At 29.3% G+C, this 18,931-nt stretch overlaps 3 protein-coding genes across 3 annotated transcripts; 2 read left to right on the top strand and 1 right to left on the bottom strand.

Annotated features, from left to right (window-relative positions):
• Positions 1–1,235: 1,235 nt before the first annotated feature.
• LOC108566659 (odorant receptor Or2-like) lies at positions 1,236–2,348 on the top strand. Its single transcript, XM_017926643.1, has 5 exons — positions 1,236–1,260; positions 1,310–1,596; positions 1,692–1,911; positions 1,966–2,226; positions 2,286–2,348. Exons 2-5 carry the CDS (start codon positions 1,364–1,366, stop codon positions 2,346–2,348), a joined length of 777 nt encoding a protein of 258 aa, XP_017782132.1. The 5' UTR covers positions 1,236–1,260; positions 1,310–1,363.
• Positions 2,349–4,470: 2,122 nt separating this feature from the next.
• LOC108566665 (odorant receptor 30a-like) lies at positions 4,471–5,918 on the top strand. The gene is made up of 6 exons (XM_017926649.1): positions 4,471–4,556; positions 4,612–4,766; positions 4,817–5,103; positions 5,184–5,403; positions 5,457–5,717; positions 5,800–5,918. Exons 1-6 carry the CDS (start codon positions 4,475–4,477, stop codon positions 5,860–5,862), a joined length of 1,068 nt encoding a protein of 355 aa, XP_017782138.1. The 5' UTR covers positions 4,471–4,474; the 3' UTR covers positions 5,863–5,918.
• A 426-nt stretch (positions 5,919–6,344) lies between these two features.
• Positions 6,345–17,691, bottom strand: LOC108566666. The gene is made up of 3 exons (XM_017926650.1): positions 17,419–17,691; positions 6,840–7,202; positions 6,345–6,787 (listed from the first exon to the last, which is right to left on the bottom strand). Exons 1-3 carry the CDS (start codon positions 17,437–17,439, stop codon positions 6,452–6,454), a joined length of 720 nt encoding a protein of 239 aa, XP_017782139.1. The 5' UTR covers positions 17,440–17,691; the 3' UTR covers positions 6,345–6,451.
• Positions 17,692–18,931: the final 1,240 nt, after the last annotated feature.

Genomic DNA, 18,931 nt, shown 5'->3' on the forward strand with positions numbered 1-18,931 from the left:
TGAAAGAGCGAGAACAAGGGTAAAACTAGTACACTATATTTACGTATAATTGATTTGCGTGCGTACACAACTATATCATTCTACCGCCGCCATTCAAACCCAATAATTTACAATTAGTTACAAATAATAAATTCACGCTCCTTAACAATGTATATATACTTATATTTGACTAAACGTTATATCTTAAGCATCTTCTCGCCATAGTATCTTCTTCGCTTAACGAGTGTTTCACATTACCAGCAAGAATTATGTTCGTTATACAATAAATTAATTCAATTATTCAACTTAAATGTTCCCGCTTTATTGTTTACTAGTATGATCATATAAAATAGATATTTAAAATATTTTGTTAAGTACAATTTTAAGGCAGTTTAAGAAAATTGATAGTAAAACAACTTGATAGTCGAACATCTACTAGAACTGTATGGTGTTTGAAGTTCAAGTTTAGAATATTTATAATTTTTTTTTTCATTTAGAAACTAATGATAGATTAAATCGGTTTTATTGCAGATAATTTACGTGTATGTATATAAAACATATTTAGACATTGACAATAAATAATGATTATGTATATAAATTAAATGCAGCTGTTTTATTTCCAATAACATATTAAGTATTCCGTTTCTTGCGTCAATCAAAATAATGTATATAAAATATGAATTTTTCAGTAATTGTTTCAACTACTGTATAGATATATGAACGATCTGTTAATATATCTATTTGTTCTTCGAATAATAATAAAGATGGGCCTACTGAAAAAGATAATGGTTGATGATCTGCCGGATAATTATTTTTACCTACAAGTAGTTAAGTTTTGTAAAGTTATTACAATTAGTTAATTATATTTGTTTCAGAAAAAAATGTTTAAAATATTTGGCATTGATTTTGACTCAAAGCAAGAATCTTCGTTGTATCGTCTTTACTCATTCACTTTGTTGGTAGTCTTCGGTATTCCTATGAATATTTTTATGGCTACCGAAATGATAAATAAAAGGTCAGATATAATTACATTTGTAGGTGTTGCAAGTTATTTCGCTTCGACAATGCCTGGTGAGTTATTACTTACTTCGTAATGCAAAATTATTATTTTAAGAATGTAACATAGGTACCATAAAATGTATTATACTATATATAAATAGGCAACGAATTGGGAGAATGATAAATAGTCTACACTTACCACCTTTTGCCCTTAATGAATGTCGCGGAGGAAAAGAAGAAGAGAAAATGTTAAAATCGTTGATACGTAAAACAAATATTCAGGTAATAATTTATATAATTATTTGCAATGTTCTATAAATGTAACTTTTAGAATATTATATATTATTCAACCATTTTGGGTACATTCATCTTTGGTATAATAAACATGCTTTATTACCGATTAAGATACTGGTATGATAGTTCTTTATGGGTGATGCCTTATGCACCTACTATGCCTTGGTTCGATTACTCTTCTTCGCCAATATATGAATATGGCGCACTTTTCCAATGCTTCAGTATGTTAATCTATGCTATTCAGATTGGAAATTCATTTTCTACAATGATTGGTCTTTTGGCTCACATTAGCATACAAATGGATATTTTGAGCAATGTTTTTAGGTAAATATATCTTCATGAATGTTAAATATATTTAAGTTTTTTTCTTATAGTGCTCAATAACGTAACATAATTTATTTACTCCTCTTTATTTATAGGTATCTTAAAATTAGAGCTGAGAAATTGCAAAAATTGGACATTGATAAGAGCAAACCGTTTGAGCATTACGTGGACATCCTTTTCCGAGAGAATATAAATCATCATTTGAAAATATTCGAGTTAGCCGATGAGATAGAGAAATTTTACAGTGTTATTATTCTTATTTTAATGATGTCCTTTATTATAATTCTGTGTTTCGTTCTCTACTGCTGTCTTGTGGTATTATTAACTCTTAATATGTACGAGCTAATTTCTCAGTTTGTTCTTTTGTAGTTTCCCATTTTTAGCATATTTTTCATGCAGAACGCCACCTACAGCTGCATTATCTTATGTCACATAGCTATGTATTGTTATTGGGGTAATGAGGTGAGTGATGCATCTTTGGGCGTTGCGCAAGCTGCAGCAGAAGTCGATTGGGTCGATCTCCCGGGAAATATCTCTAAATCTTTAATCATGGTCATTCTCCGTGCCCAAAAACCTCTACATATAACTGCTGGGAAGTTATTTCCTCTCAGTATGACCACATTCATGAGTGTAAATATTAGTTTCGTACTTTCATGGAAAGTCCATTTATTAATTAAATTGTTTTTCAGATTATGAGAAGAACTTTTTCGTTTTTAATGTTGTTAAAACAATCTCAAGAATTATCTAATTGATAATTTAAAATATATAAATACTAAATGAATATGTAGTTGATTGTCAAATTTATTCCTTATCAATTGAATAATTTTCTCCAAAGGAATACTCAATGATATTTAAGATCAATAGATATTTGAAGAGCCAGTTATATATGTAATAATAAATAGTTGTAGTATTGATGTAGGGAGATGAATATTATCGTAGATTGTATATTTATTACTTATCAATATTGTACCAGTTATATGTAGTGCTAATAGATATTTGAAGCGTTAGTTTTACTTCTTTTTCTTGTAAATATGATTTTTTTGTCTAGTTCTATCACAGTTCTTTCTTTTTTGACCTTTGGTTCAGTTTTAACATAAAATCAAGAAAATTAATTTAATTAATTCATTAATTTATTTATTTCCATGAAATTTAAATTCAAAGAGTCCAAATTTAAATATCCTACATTAACTCATTTCCAATTCCGAATGTCTCTAAATTGAAACTCTCCCCATTCTTAGTACATAACACTATTATTTTTTGCTTTATCTGTTATGACTAGTGTTCTGTTATATAATCAAATTTATCTTCCCTGCCGGAACAACTTAGATAACAGAATATAGAAATAGAACAATAATAAATAACATTGAAAACCGACAAAAAAATAATAATATATATACTAAAAAGAAAAAGGAAATAAATAACACCATTTCATTCACAGACTAACGCGTCATGGTGTGATGGTAGCGATTCCTTGGTGCATATTTTCCTGATTGTGTTCATGCTTTTTCAATGACTATGGCAGTTCTTGAAGCATTCGCATATCAGCATTATATCTCCGGTGGCGTGTATGGGACAGAGTGGTCAGATGTCTGTATTTTACGGTATTAAATGTCCCAGTATCTCGAAATGTAGTGAATAATCCTACTTATGTTCCGATTAGTTATTAAACTGGTCTGCTGAACTTAGTGGATTCTAGATGAAAAAATAAGATAGACATGGTTAGTAATTTACTATTGTACAATATTTTTTTATGTATGTACTATTTGAAATAAAATAATTATATTATTAAACCAAAACCTACTTGTTTTTCCATTATTTAATATTATTTCTAAATAGGCCCTTAGAATATAGACATTATAAAGAAAATAAATAAAAACAGAAAATATTGTAATTGCATTTCTGTGTTGGTGAAGCTTGTTAACGATCCTTACAAACATAGTCATTTTGGTCTGAATATTCAGAGTTTGACTAACAACGAGATAAAGAAATTCTAAAGCAGTTTAAAAATTTTAAATAATACATGGAAAAATATTTGGTCTGTGGAAAACAGTATCCTTTTACATGTCGGTAACGAACGTGTTAATAACTTATTTGCGTATTTTAAATATTTTACTTTTATATTTAATTATGAATACAAAATACAATTATTTCCATAATACTATTATATTTAAATAAAATACAGTGTTTTAAAAATGACAGATTCCATATTTACCAATTATTGAATTAATTTTTCAATGAAATATCCGGACGGGAAATTACCCTTTAATAGTTGGTTTCAGTGCTTTTCAACAGATTAATTCAATTTACATGTTTTCTTATGAATACATTTTGGGATGGACTATAGGAACTTTGAGTTTACACAATTTTAATCTACTTAATAATTTATCAATTGTAGTTGCGAGAAATAGGCTAATATTATATTTATTTGTATATCAAGGAAATTTAAACGTTGACAATTTTCAATTATTGTATACAGATTACTGCTAAATGCAGCTGTTGTCTTTCAATTCACATATTAAATATTCTTTTTCTCACGTCAATCAAAATAAAGGATATAAAATAAAAATGTTTAGAGTCACCTTTGACACTGTAAATAGACGATCTCATCTGTCATCTATTCGTTTAGCTACAAAACAAATAATAATAAGGATGGGCTTAAAAGAAAAGATAATGGCCGAAGAACTGCCGGATAATTATTTTTACGTTCACGTAGTTTAACGTTAATATTATAATTTTTATAATTACTGAAATGCTTTGATTTCAGAAAAAAGTGTTCAAATTATTGGGCATTGATTTTGACTCAGAGCATGAATCTTTGCTGTATCGTCTCTACTCATTTTCTCTGTTGGTAGTCATCTTAATTCCTATGAATATTTTAATGGCGGCCGAAATGATAAATAAAAGGTCAGATATAATTATATTTATAGGTATTGCTAGTTATTTCGCTTCGTCAATGCCTGGTGAGTTACTGTGTACTTTTTAATGCAACTTTATTATTTCAAAAATGTAACATAGGTACCATAAAATGCATTATACTATATATAAATAGGAAACGAGTTGGTAGAATGATAAACAGCCTACACTTTGCACCATTTGCACTGAATAAATGTCGCGGAGGAAAAAAAGAAGAGAATATTTTAAAGTCGTTAGTTCGCAAAACGAATATTCAGGTAAGAATTTACGTAATAATTGTTAATGTTATACTAACCAAACTTTTTAGAATATTATATATATTTCAACTACTTTGGGTACTTTGCTCTTTGGTATTATAAACACGCTTTATTACCGATTAAGATACTGGTATGATAGTTCTTTATGGGTGATGCCTTATGCACCTACTATGCCTTGGTTCGATTACTCTTCTTCGCCAATATATGAATATGGCGCACTTTTCCAATGCTTCAGTATGTTAATCTATGCTATTCAGATTGGAAATTCATTTTCTATATTTATTGGACTTTTGGCTCACATTAGCATCCAAATGGTTATTTTAAGCAATGCTTTTAGGTAAATCTATCTTTATAAATGTTAAATATATTATTTCATTCAGTACTCAATCATTGTGACATAATTTATTTATTTTTAAGGAATCTCAAAATTAGAGCTGAGAACTTACAAAAACTTGACGATGATAAGAGCAAACCGTTTGAGCATTACGTGAACATCATTTTTCGAGAGAACATAAATCACCATTTGCAAATATTCGAGTTGGCCAATGAAATGGAGAAATTGTACAGTGTTATCATTCTTATCCTAATGTTTTCTTGTACAGTGATTATGTGTTTTGTTCTCTATTGCTGCCTTGTGGTATTATAAACTCTAATATATACGACTAATCTTCTCAGTTCGTTCGTTTCTAGTTTCCTGTTTTTAGCATGTTTTTCTTGCAAAATGCCACTTTCAGCTGCATTATCTTTTGTCACATTGCAATGTATTGCTATTGGGGTAATGAAGTGAGTGAGACTTCCTTGGGCGTGGCGCAGGCTGCAGCAGAAGTTGATTGGGTCGACCTCCCGGGACATATCCCAAAATCTTTAATCATGGTTATTATCCGTGCACAAAAACCTCTGCGCATAACTGCTGGGAAGTTCTTTCCTCTCAATATGGCCACATTCATGAGTGTAAGTATTATTTTAGTAACTAAATTTGAAATTTGTAGAATAATTCATGGAAAGTCCATATATTAATTTAATTTATTTTCAGATTATGAGAGGAACTTTTTCATTTTTAATGTTCTTTAAAGAATCTCAGGAATTATCTAATTGAAGAAAATTTATAATATATTCATTTAAAATGTATTATTTAGTTGTAGTATTAGGAGTAACATCACCATTATCAGAGATGGTAATTTTATTCGTTGCCAATAGAATAGATAATTGAAGAGTTGTATATTAAAAAATATTTAGTTGTAGTATATTAGTAGTGAGATTAACATAATCGTGAATTATAAATGTATACCTTATTAATAAATACTTTTACCTACACATTAAATCAGCTGTACTCAATGATAGTATATATTAGAATCTAGATTTATTATTATGTTATTTTTTTTGGTTCTACTAAAGTTTTCCTTCCCGAGATTTTTATATATTGTTTAAATTTAAATTAAAATCATAATTGCATGTGAGGGAAGATAAAAAAAACTGCTGAAAAAATACAGAAGTTTTATCTTATTTCTAAAAAACAAACAAAAATATATATAAAAATTTATTACCTGAACGAATAACTTTTACAACTTATGTATGTATATATTAAATATTAATGTTCTTGTTTTTTGTTTGTAATTATTTTGTTCTCCTCGTCCCCTTCGTTTCTCTTTATCTTCTATACCCCTTTTCAAGTACGCGATTTGAACTTAATGCGAATATTTATATTTCCTCTTGTTCACTTTCGGCTTCTGTTGCTTCTTAGCCCATTTCTCTTGCTTATCGTGGCTCTTCTTCTTAGTCTTCAGTAGCTTGTGAGCCTTGTGGTCATCGACCTTGTGGACGGCGGCCTTCTTCGATGACTTTCCGTGTTTCTCCAAACTTTTCAACATGAGCTTATGCTTCTTCTCGATCTTATCGACTTTGTGAACGTCGTGCTTCGCATTTTTGCTGCTGAAAGTCTTGAATTCGCCGGATTTCTTGCCATGGCTGTAGAAGCTGTCGTGCTTCTTGTGCTCGTTCTTGTGGTATTTCTCATGGAAACCCTAAAAAAAACAATATTATGAAATACTGGATTCTTAATGTTTAAATTCTTACTTTTGTGAATCCCGTTTTCTTATGTTTGCCACCTTCGATTGATTTGGCTGAATTCTTGTGTTCTACTCCGGCTTTCTTGTGGGTTTGATGGGCCACCTCGGTGTTCGAAACCGTTTTATGACCACCTTTTTCTTCAGTGTCTACAGTATGTCCAATTGCTGTATGTTCTCCCTTGTGCGAGGATTCTAGCTGGTGTTTAGCATCTTTCGCTGATTTCTTACTGTGCTTTGTATCATCATCATGTTTGTGGTTGGCAGTTTTGGAATGTGCATTGACTACGGCAGCTGAAACATGCTTGGCGATGTGGTGATGAGGATTTGGCGTCGTCGTAGCATCCACAAACGCAAAAATTAAAGCAGCAAACTGTAACAAAGAAAACAATAAGAAATCACTATATAAAACAAACAAAATCGCATATCATTATATTCATTACTGCTTAGAGCTTTTGTGCCCTTGCATTGCGAAAGTCGCATAATGTGAAAGCGATTTTCTTCTTTTTACATTTCACTCTGTCGTCTTTTCCGCTTTTCGAGAAATATGCATAGAGGTATTTTGCGATTACTCCAACAACCGTGACAAAATTTCACGGTTTGTTTGCATTTTTAATAACAAGCAGTAAAATGTTATCATTCAAAACGTACAATAATTGTTATGTAACTCGTCGCTATTTCTTGAACAGTTAATCGAGTGCTGTACGAAACTTTCATGGAATCAGTCTTGATATTTGTTCACAGCATTTGCTAATTTCATACGCAATCTTGAAACGTGTCAGACAATACTAATTTGTAAATATATCATTTTGCAGCTTCATATAACATTATGTGAAAAGCTTTTAGTTTCTAAAAGACAAACATTTTTCTAAATCAACAACAATATCTATGTTATAAATTTATAATAATAATTGGAAAAAGTGGAAATATAAGTGATTTTTTAATATATTAAATATGCTTTGACACAGCAATAATATGTAACTTTTTTGAATAATCTAAAATATATACTTTTTTATTCGGTATACAAATAAGTATATAATAATCATTTGAAGTAACGTCTGTAACAAGCGTATTTCTAAAATTATATAAAATATTGAAAATTATATATAATCGGGTTAAACTGCTATTTCTGTCTCATATTGAAAAATTATAAAAAGTATCCAATAAACTATTATAATTATATCCATCTATCTTATTATGTCTTTACTTAATCAAAATGTATTAATAACCAATGTAAATCTTCACCACATGCTTATATAACAAATTATTAATAATATTTGTTATTCTTTGTTTAAAAAAGTCATAGTTTATATAAAAAATATACGTTTCTTGTAATTACTAATATAATTGATTGAAATTTGTTTTTGTAAAGTTATTGTTAATAGTTATAATTCTAATATAACAAAACTAGTGACAAACATAAAATGTATTAAGTTTTATGATGTGATTCTAAAGTAACTGAATAGAATTGTATGAGTCGTGATGAGAAAGTAACCAAATATGTAAAATTCCTTAAAATGTCTTACTAACATCTGTACCTAAGACTATGAACTTTATTTCATTCCACCAGATCTAAATAAAATTTACGTGGAATATAAAGATTCAATTACGACCCACACCGCGAGACACAACATAAATTATACTGTTGTTAGATTTTGTGTAGACGTTTCGTGGGAAATCGCGATTGGATTCAGCAGCAAAAAAAAGAAAAATTTCCAAGAACCAAGTAGAAACAAAATCGGATAAAGTTTTCTTCACCTGTGGATTAATTTCGATCCGAAACCATTGCACCGTTTCCCGTGAATAAATCCGACAGGTAGAGAGAACGACGCATGCAAGCTCACCTACCTGCCTGTATCTTAGATTATAATGAGCCTATCCGAAAGATTTAGCTTCAGGAATTTGTACCTGGAAATCGTTTATACATGTATAATAGACTTCGCTGGACCATAATACCTCGAGGGAAAGAAATGAACGAAAAGAAAAAAGAAACAAAAACTGTATCCTCCAATTTCATCAGTTTATTTCATTCGGGGAAACCGCATTCAATTTTTTTTATGTGCTCTTGTTATGTAATAAACAGTTGGATATTTTTTTATTATTTTTTTTTTTCGATCGCTCTTACATTTTTTTATATACAGTTCTGATTTATAGGCTCGCATCGATAATGAGATATATTTATAGATTGATCCGAGAGTTATAAATAAATTTCGTCAGGAAAATGATTTGTAGGCTTTTGTGTACGTAGGCTTACGTTACAAATCAATTACAGTTTACGTTATTTTTAAAATAGATTTTTGCCCAACCAATTTTCCATGCACACGAAACATGACTCATCTCCGACAACGGTGAATCCCAGGATAACCAAACGAATAATAAATAGAGAATAAATCATAGCACCTCTGATTTGTTTGAAGTACTATAAGAGTTAACTTAAATTTATTTACATATAGCTCAGTTATCATTATCATAAGGCTCGCACGATTCCTTGAATTTGACGAATCGATTATTCATATTCAGTTTCAATGATAAGTGGTAGTGAATCGCATTCTTTTCGAGTTATCATTTCCGTTCAGTGCATTTAGGCGTGGAAAATGATCGAGTATTATGAATTTGCATGCTCGCTTTTATTGACGTTCTCTTCGGTTTCCACGTACCTATGCCGTAAATGTGTATGTGTTGGCCGCTGTGGGTCTTTCGTTATGCAAACCGAAAAGGAATGTTACGTAATGAGCCGTTGCAGCAGCAGGCCTTTACGCGAAAAACCTGCAGTACCATTACACACACTTATAGGAGGCCAGGACTAACATTTCACTTGACACAAAACACAGTTCTTGCAGTAATATTAAACCAATTGCCTTCTACAATCTAAACTTTAATATACTTTTTACATTTTGTTAGTTAAATATTTTTTTCTTAAATTCAAACATAATACTTGGTGATACACTTTTTATAATATTATGTACATTTTTTATTTTTCTTCTTGATCTCAAATATAACAATTTAAATTATTTATCTATGACAAATGCAATAAAACGTATACAATATGATAGTTGATTTACATTTCAACTATCATTAAGACCAAAAGAAGATCAGATGTTCTTTTTTTGGATAAACTGAGTTGATTCCTTTTGACATTGTAACAATAATGTTGTATTCATATTTTTGTGTGTAACCAATAAATAATTTCTTGTTATTGTTGTCAAAAGTCTTAAACGTAAAATACAAATTGTACATTTTTATTTACATTTTAATTATAGTTGTTTTTAGTAATCAAATGTTTTCGCTATTTTTTATTAACTGCTTTATAATATAAATTTGCAATAATTACAAAATTTTCTGCTTCGAAATTATTGAAATATCTTTGATAATTTTATAATATATTAATGAATTTTCTTAATCTCTCAAATTATATTATATTTTTTTACAGTACACTTTATTTCTCGTCTCTTAAACACGTTTAAAGCCTTTGTGTAGAAACTCTTGAACTGCAGCCTTTTGTTTTACGCCGGTCGAAGGGTGCAGAGAGGTATGTACATCCTGCCTCTGTAGAGATTAGAGAGAAACCGACGTAAATTCAAACCGTACGCTACAAAATGTGGTCTTTAATTCAGAAAACGCGGTTATAATAAGAAAACGACGTGGGTCGAAAACCTGTTCGTAAAGTAGTTCAAATTATAGTTCGTGCATTGTGATTTCTAAGTTTTTGACACTCTAAATCCCCATAATTATTGCTTGCAGGGAGATACAAAAGTACATGATGAAGTAAGAATTACGTGCATACAAATTTGTTGGAAGATGTTAAGAAGACGAAACAAAATATAGTAATCTAATTCTTAATTAAATCAAATTTACCAAGGTTTATTAAGAAACTAAAAATAGTATATTGTATTCTCATAATAATGGGCTAAAATTTCTCTTGAATTAGATTTAATAAAATAACCCACTTTCTAATGTCGAATTCTGTCTATCTTATTTCTAGATCTTATACGTTTCATATTAAGCATATTGAATTATAAGAAAATATAACAATTAAAATTTATCAGTTATAATTAATTAAATTTATAATCACTTTAGCAAAAAACTTAAGAATATGTATTAAGTAAGCTAATAAAGCTTACTATGATTGCTGTTATATCTCTATTACATCACTGTATAGTTATATAGTAGTAACTGTATTTATTATATGTTAATGACCCGAGTTAACTTCTTGATCAATTATAATACTAATACATTTTTGTAAATAATAAAGAAAAAATATTTTTTAAATCGTAATTAATCAAACAGACAAAATCCAATAATAGGACGAAACAAATAAATATATAATAAATGAATGGGCATTTAAAAATATCACAAATTAACAAAATACATTGTGTATAAAAAAATGGTTTTGTAGTGTGAAATTAAAGTTTTTATTTTAAAAATTTTCTACTTAGTCAAATGACCTTTTGCTATCTTTCTGGGAAATTCATGATTCCGCTTTCATGGAAGTTCAATATAATACAATTGTAATTGATAATAATTTATATATTTTTACTGCTAAGGTAATTTTTTTTAAATTATTTAAAAAAAATTCTTTACGATAATTGATATATTTAGAATTAAAACAGAATTGAAAATAGCCAATCAATAAATTTTAGTGAATCACCAAATACATTTTAACTGTAAACGGTTTTTAAACATATATTAGATGATTAACCAAATATTTAGGAAAAACAGAAATAATAATATCACTGTATAGTAAATAAAGTAGATGAATATTTCAAACTGTTAACACCTTCTGCAAAATAAGCCTTTGTATTCTACGTGTATAAACAAGCAACGTTTGTTTGTGCAAATTGAGTCTATGACACGTAATCGAGTCAGCTGTTATGAATGCCGAGACGATAAATTCAAATCGCATACAGTTGGAGATGCTCCGATTCAACAATCGACGATTATAAAAGCATGTTTGTTTAAGAAATCGGATCACGTCGCGTTCGTTGCATAACGTTTCATCCCGCATGCTAAACAATTAACCAAAAACCGAAATCCACTTCCGGCAGAGAAGAAGCCCTGACGTAATACGTGAACCGATGATACCATATCGAAGAGCTATCGAATAACGATCATTTCAGCGGCATTCGGGAATCGTTTATTACGCAAACATCCCGTTCTCGTTTTTCCAAAGAACTACTACTATCCACTAAAACTGTTTTTACGCTTTGGTAGCGGCAGAGCACGCATGTCGCTGAAGGAAGAACATGTGTAATTGACGACTTTACTGTTAGAATTATTACAAAAGTCGTGCTGCATAAAATTACCCGACCATTTCATCCGACATCAATGGAAATGGAAGCGCTAATTAGATCACAGTTTCATACGTCAAAAACCGACATATCTCAGTTGGTATACTTAATTTTAATCAAGGCATTGACTCCACATTTTTCCAAGTAAAAACGTGCGAAACAACTACCAGTTCCATTTACTTTTTGTAAACAATTACACAACATAGGTTGACAGAGATTTTAAGTGTTACCATATATAGATTAGTTTGCTCAAATAATGAATATACTTCACGCTCCCAGTTTCTTCGCTTTATGTCCAAACGTTCGCACGCAATCTCAGTTTGTGAAAATTATTCAAACTCAACTAATTCACATTGACTTCACGTGAATTCCAAATTAAACAGTTCATAGGAATAATTTAAAATACATTTGCAGTTTCTTCAATTTAAAATAAAACACTTTGCATTTATAATTTTAGTTTAGTTTTTGTGCAAAACAATCAAACTCAATCCAATTTCAGTTTATTCATCTCCAAATAAAACACTTTACACGGTAATTTAAAATATTTGTTTGTGCAAATCACACTGTTCGTTCGCAGTTACATTTTTAAATTATACATTTCTGACGTATAATTTGTGTAAATCATTGAAACTATTCATTTAATTCATTTAATTTCTAAATTAAACAGTTCGACCGCATTACTTAAAATCACATTTTGTGCAAATCATACATCTCTTTCACGCTCACATTTTTTTTACACTTTGTATCCAAATTAAATAGTTTGCACGCACAATTTGAGATTTCTTTCTTGTGGTCAAGGCGGAAAGGAATTTCGACCTTGGATTCTATAAAACTAGTTCGAGGTGAAGATTAACAGCTCACATATTGTTTTTTTTCTTCTTTCGTAAAATTCCCTAATAGAAGGAAATCAGCGGAGATTTATCACACGGCTAGAGCAACATTTGTCGGAGGAAGAAAGTTAATGCGGCTGTAAATATATTTTTAGGTTTCGCAATAACAAACTCGGATTTGAAGGTCACCACGCAGGGAAAACAAATTTCACGAAATCCAGAAGCCACCGCATTGATGTAATAACTTTTATAGCATGAGCTTCCGCCATTGACAGATTTAAATTTGAAATCGAATTTAGTGAAATCGTAAAAGATCGCAATAAAATTACCAATGAAATCTTATACTGCTTTTTATACTGAAATTAGATATGTGGCAAATTCTACAAATAAATAATTATCTTAATTAGATGCTAAAGTAAATAACATTATAACATGTTTGTTGATTATACTCTCATTAAATACAATCATCGTAAACATTTAAATAAACATTTTTATAGATTTTTAATATTCATTCACAGTTATATTAGAGATTATATAAAATTCATTCGAAATAAATTATTCATTTAAATCTGTAAGATAAGAAAACTTTGAATAACAAATGTATCACTATATTTGTTACATACTGGCAAGGAGTTCCTTTATATTAATTATATTCATTTATTAAAATTAAAAGGAAGTTATTCATTATGATAAAATCCTAAATAAATTAATACTAAATAATAATTACTTTATTTATAGAATGCAGTCTATTTTGAAGAATCAGAAATAGACATCAACGAACTTGCTATTCATTTTAATTAGTTTGATATTACTTCCTTATTTAAATTTTGCATTCAGAAATTTCAGACATTATTCCTAGAATTAAAATAAGAAAAAAAATGTTATTTTAAAATTTACAGAATTTTCAGTGGAAGAGTAAAATGGAATCATAAGATTATACTGGAAATTTTATGTCTTACAAACACTTCTTGAGAATTTAGTTTTTTAAATCTATTAAGATTTATTTAGAATGAAATTGTTTTTAGACATTACAAATCTGAAAATAATGTATTTACCAATTAATATTTTTTATTTGCGTATTTTTTTAGCAATATAAAGAATATATTCATAAATACTCTCTTTGGATAAAATTAGCGTCACAGGTATTCAGTAAAATATTATTCATTTCAATTTTCTTAAATCAAAGATTAATTATCAATAAAACTATAAGCATAGCCAGAGACTTTGTTTTTGTTACTTTACTTTCATTATTTAGCATTGCATAGTTCGAGATAAGTATAGAAAACTAGAATGAAAGTACATAACTTAGTATATATGCAAATAAAAATCACTAATAAACTAATACTCTACCCAACTACAGTCTACTACAAATGAATTAATTCTTCATTAGAAAAACAGCTAAAAATTAATACAAACATTTTTTATGTTTAGAATAGTAAAACTAATAATAATTAATTCGTTCATAAATACAAAGTGATATTAACAATAAATTATTGTACCAATTACTTTAAAATATTTTAATTTAAAAATAAATTAATAAAATATGAACAATTAATGTTTAGAATGTATTTTCATTACAGAAAATGCACATGTATGTACATATTTATTTACTTTATTTCTGAAGATTAATTGTTTATTTATTTTTTTTCATCTCCTTAGGATGCGATCTCGCAATAATGGATCGCACATATGCTGCTCTTGGTCACCGCTGGAATGTGCAGAGGTAAATAAATTCACCTGCAGAAAATCATTTAGATTACGAAAAGGCAAACAAACGGGAACAAGGCGAACGCTGCTGCTATTCTGCGGTGCAGCCGGTGACGGGGAAAATGGAAAAAGGCGGGCGAGAAAAGTTGCTCGCCGGGTTTCCTCCTCGCACTGTTTCTCCTCTGTTCGTACTCGTAATTACTTCAATGCCTTCCACTTTTGTTATGTCAATTTGAATTAAACAGATCACAAACCACTTGCATTTGAAATATTTCCACGAAGATATTGCCCAACAGAATCCTTCTGTGATCGCTGTCTTGTGAAATACACATGTCATTTTTGTTCTATACTTTGCAACATATCCATAAATATAAACACTATACAGTTAGTATTCAGTTAAAGTTTAATAAAAATAAACAAAATTCTAATATAAATTCATTAATTTTCGCTATTTTTGTAATCACATATTTCTTCGTTCATACGAACTTATACTGTGTTCATACGAACGCACACTTTACCCTCAAACTCATCATTCGAAACGTATACATTTTTAATAATACTTAATTCAGTCAATGTAACTTGAATATAAGTAAAATAAACATTGTGACATACATTGAGAGATAATATACTAAATACACTATATGTCTATAATCTTTAGATTAATTTAATAAATCTACAAACGTGTTGTCATTTTCTATTCATAATCATCTTGTAATGGTCACAATGCTTGGTTAATTAGGTTAACTGATGTAGATCACTAATTTTCCTTTGCCTTTTTCAACTACAAACGAATGCAATACCGGGGAATGTCTTGCTTTAAAAGTATCATTTTATCAATAATTTATACATATATATTTATAAATATTACAATGTAATCACGTAAATTACGATATATATTAGGTTAAAATAATGTTATTCAACTTGATTGTTTGTAACAAACAAAAAATAAATTAACTATAGCAAATATTTTTTTAAACTTATTTTGTATTCTTATATTTTTCATATGATTTTTTTTAATAATACCAAAATTAGTATGCTGAATAAAAAATAGGTCATAACTTATATATTTCCATATATATTTCGTGTTTAATTTAACATTTTGATGTATTTATTAAGTTGTTACTATAAGAAATATGTTCTTACTATATGACTGAATTAGATTATAGCTAAATTTTAGAAATACTTACATATACTTTTACTTTTTCTTATCAGTATTTCCAATTGTATTATAAATTAATAAGGATATTATTAAAATATCATTAGCCGGTTACAACGATTCACCTTTTTTTTTGTTATGTAATTATTTTAAATTAAATGTGTATGGTTCTTCTAATAAATTATTGACTGATATACAAGTAATTGCATATAATATCGATTTTATTATATATAGAAATACCAACAACTGAAATCCAGTCAATCAAAATCTCGACACTATAAAAATACCGACAGTATGAAAATCCCGACAACCATAATCCCAACTTTATCAAAATTGCGGGATTTTGATTGTCGGGATTTTTATTGCCACCGTTTTCACTAAATTTTCTGAAATAATTTAGAGATACGGTTCTTGTAGTATTTTCAACATATATTATTATTAAATTAAAAATGAAAGACTTAAGCCCTTTTTACATATTATTACTATTTTCTATTTTGTTAAAATAATTATCTATTAGATTAACGTATTTTAAGAAATATTATTTAATTATACCAATAGTGGGTAGTTCTTATTTCACACTTTCTGTGATTATTTTAACACACTCAAATACGTCTTTCGCGTAATCGTTGTTGTTGTTGTACTTGAGATAAAGTGAAACTCAGAAACAACAAGAAAATAATGTGTTAGCAAGTTTCACTCATAAATTGCGATGTGTTTAAACAGTATTAAGTCTTGTTATTTACTGCAGCAATATTTCATACGTGTTCAATATTTTAATATAATAATTAATTTACAATTATGATTGTAACTTTACGTTAAAACAATTAAGTGACTAAACTTTTTAAAACTTGAATTATAAATCAAGTCAAACGTCATTTAATTGTCTGTATAATTGTAGTAATTATTTAATGATTGCTATGAGGTTGAATGTTATTTCTAACAAAATAATTGACTTATTTAGAATTGATTCTTTACTTAGTCGTAAAATTATTTGAAAAATAAAATGCGTGTATATTGAAGATTAATTATAGAATAACTTGTATAAATCAAAGTAACATGAAGCAGATCTGGCTGTTTGCTTTACAGAATATTAAACTAATATTAGAGGTAAAACGTGAGTAGAACATCCGCTCTGCGTTTTCTCAGCCGACGTAACTAATTTCCATACGCATATTATTAAACCGACGATTAACTAAATCACCGCAAGTTAATTGTTCCGATTAACGGCAGCATTTGTTTTCCATTCGATCGGTAATTGTTTTTAAACATTACGAAGCTGATACAAAGTACACCAGTTATAAATAAAACACGCGCGCAATTCGCACTTCGCAAATGTAAGACAAATGTGTTTAATCTCTACGAGGAATAAAATATTTTTTCTTTATATCCCGCTTTTCGTCGCACGTATGTTTCGATACAACGTAAATTTAAGCAAAGATGTTTATCTTCCAATAGGAATATTGCATAAGATCGATGGGATTCTTTGGATCCTTGATATTGAAAGGAAACGCGTACACAAAGTATGCGGAAGTTTGCAGATACCGCATTGAGTTAATTGAAGTCTTTGCGTGTTCGTTCGAAGGCTTCTTCCGATTACTAATTACTTACCAGAAAGATGGTGAACTTCATTGTTGTGTTGTTAGTGCTGCGCGGAGTGTAATGAAACCGCCGGTTTGTGGTTTGAACTGAAACTAACTCGGTTTCAAAACGCTTTTGCTCTCTTGAGATGGGGTCTGGTCGCGAGCGTGTGTGAGTGTGAATATGTGTGCGTCTGTGTGTGGTGGGGTCGGATGGTAGTAGTAGGCTGCAGCAAGCAGGTGATCGACGTCAGCAAACTCACTTTAAACCAGTCTATGAGGCGAAAGGACAAGAGGTAGGAGTGGTGGAACAAGAAGGAGGATTGATGTCCTCCTCACCGCAGTCTTTCAAAGAATCTCCGGTTTCTTTCGACAGCAAAAACACGAGCCCGGACCCCCAACCATCCGCGATAACCAATCTTATCTGTCTTATAATATAAACATCTATAGAATTAAATTTATTGTTTATTAGCGGAAATTAACTCCGATTAAGGTCCAAGGGCATTCGCCTTATCCATATATCTGCGTTTATTTTCATTTGAAGGAACGCAAAAGGCGCTACTTCCTCCTAGCTGACACTTATTTACGAGAAATTGCATAAGATTCGCAAATATCACTTCCGGATGAAGTCATTCGTGCGAATATTGCGATATTAAATATTTATCAAATAATACATTGTTATCGTAAATATTATTACATATCCTTACCAAATTACATTGACTAAATATATAATAATCTTTATTGTAACAGTCACATTAAGATAATAAACATTTTCATATAATAACAATAAACAAACAAACAAACAAACAAAGAAAAATCAACTGCTACAAATAGCTATTAATATGTGTTTGTATACAGTACATTGAGTGATTTATGTAAACATTACTGATTTTATACTTAATATAAGAAAATTGGCATTGACAGAAATTAAGAAGTAGATTTATAGGGAATTTATATAGAAATACCACACGTTAATTTTTTTGATAAATATAGAAAAAGTATTAATAGTCATACACATTTCTTATTTAGTTCTGGTTTCAAACAGTCATGATATTAGTGCAACTAATTCGCACTATGTTAGGTCCTTGTACTTAAATTTAATATATGAACATTAAAAGTTATAATAATAATTATATTGTGTTATCCAGAAAGTTCGTGTCGATTTTTCAAGAAAAATAAAAAGTTTTATACAGTGGAACCTCGCTTAACGTGTTTAATGAGTTCTAAAATTTCCGAATTTTTACTCGTATAGTGAACCTTATTCACCAAATTGTGCGTCGCGGCGCCCTGGGGTACCGCAAAAAAAGCGAAAATTCTGATATATTAACATAAAATTCGGATATACCAATGTTTTAACTTGGGGCGTCGCTGAAAAATTATTATGTATAAACCGAAAAAGTTTGGGAACCCCTGGTATACACCTTTTTTTATGAATATACCTTTTTTCATCTTTCACACAACTTAAACATTCGACCCGAGCAGAATTTATAAGGATTTTTAAGAAAAAAACCTTTTGATATGATTTTTTTATGTCAGCTAAAAAT

The sequence above is a fragment of the Nicrophorus vespilloides genome, unplaced genomic scaffold (assembly GCF_001412225.1).
Source record: "Nicrophorus vespilloides isolate i.1.1-1 unplaced genomic scaffold, Nicve_v1.0, whole genome shotgun sequence".
In the NCBI taxonomy this organism is placed as follows: domain Eukaryota; kingdom Metazoa; phylum Arthropoda; class Insecta; order Coleoptera; family Silphidae; genus Nicrophorus; species Nicrophorus vespilloides.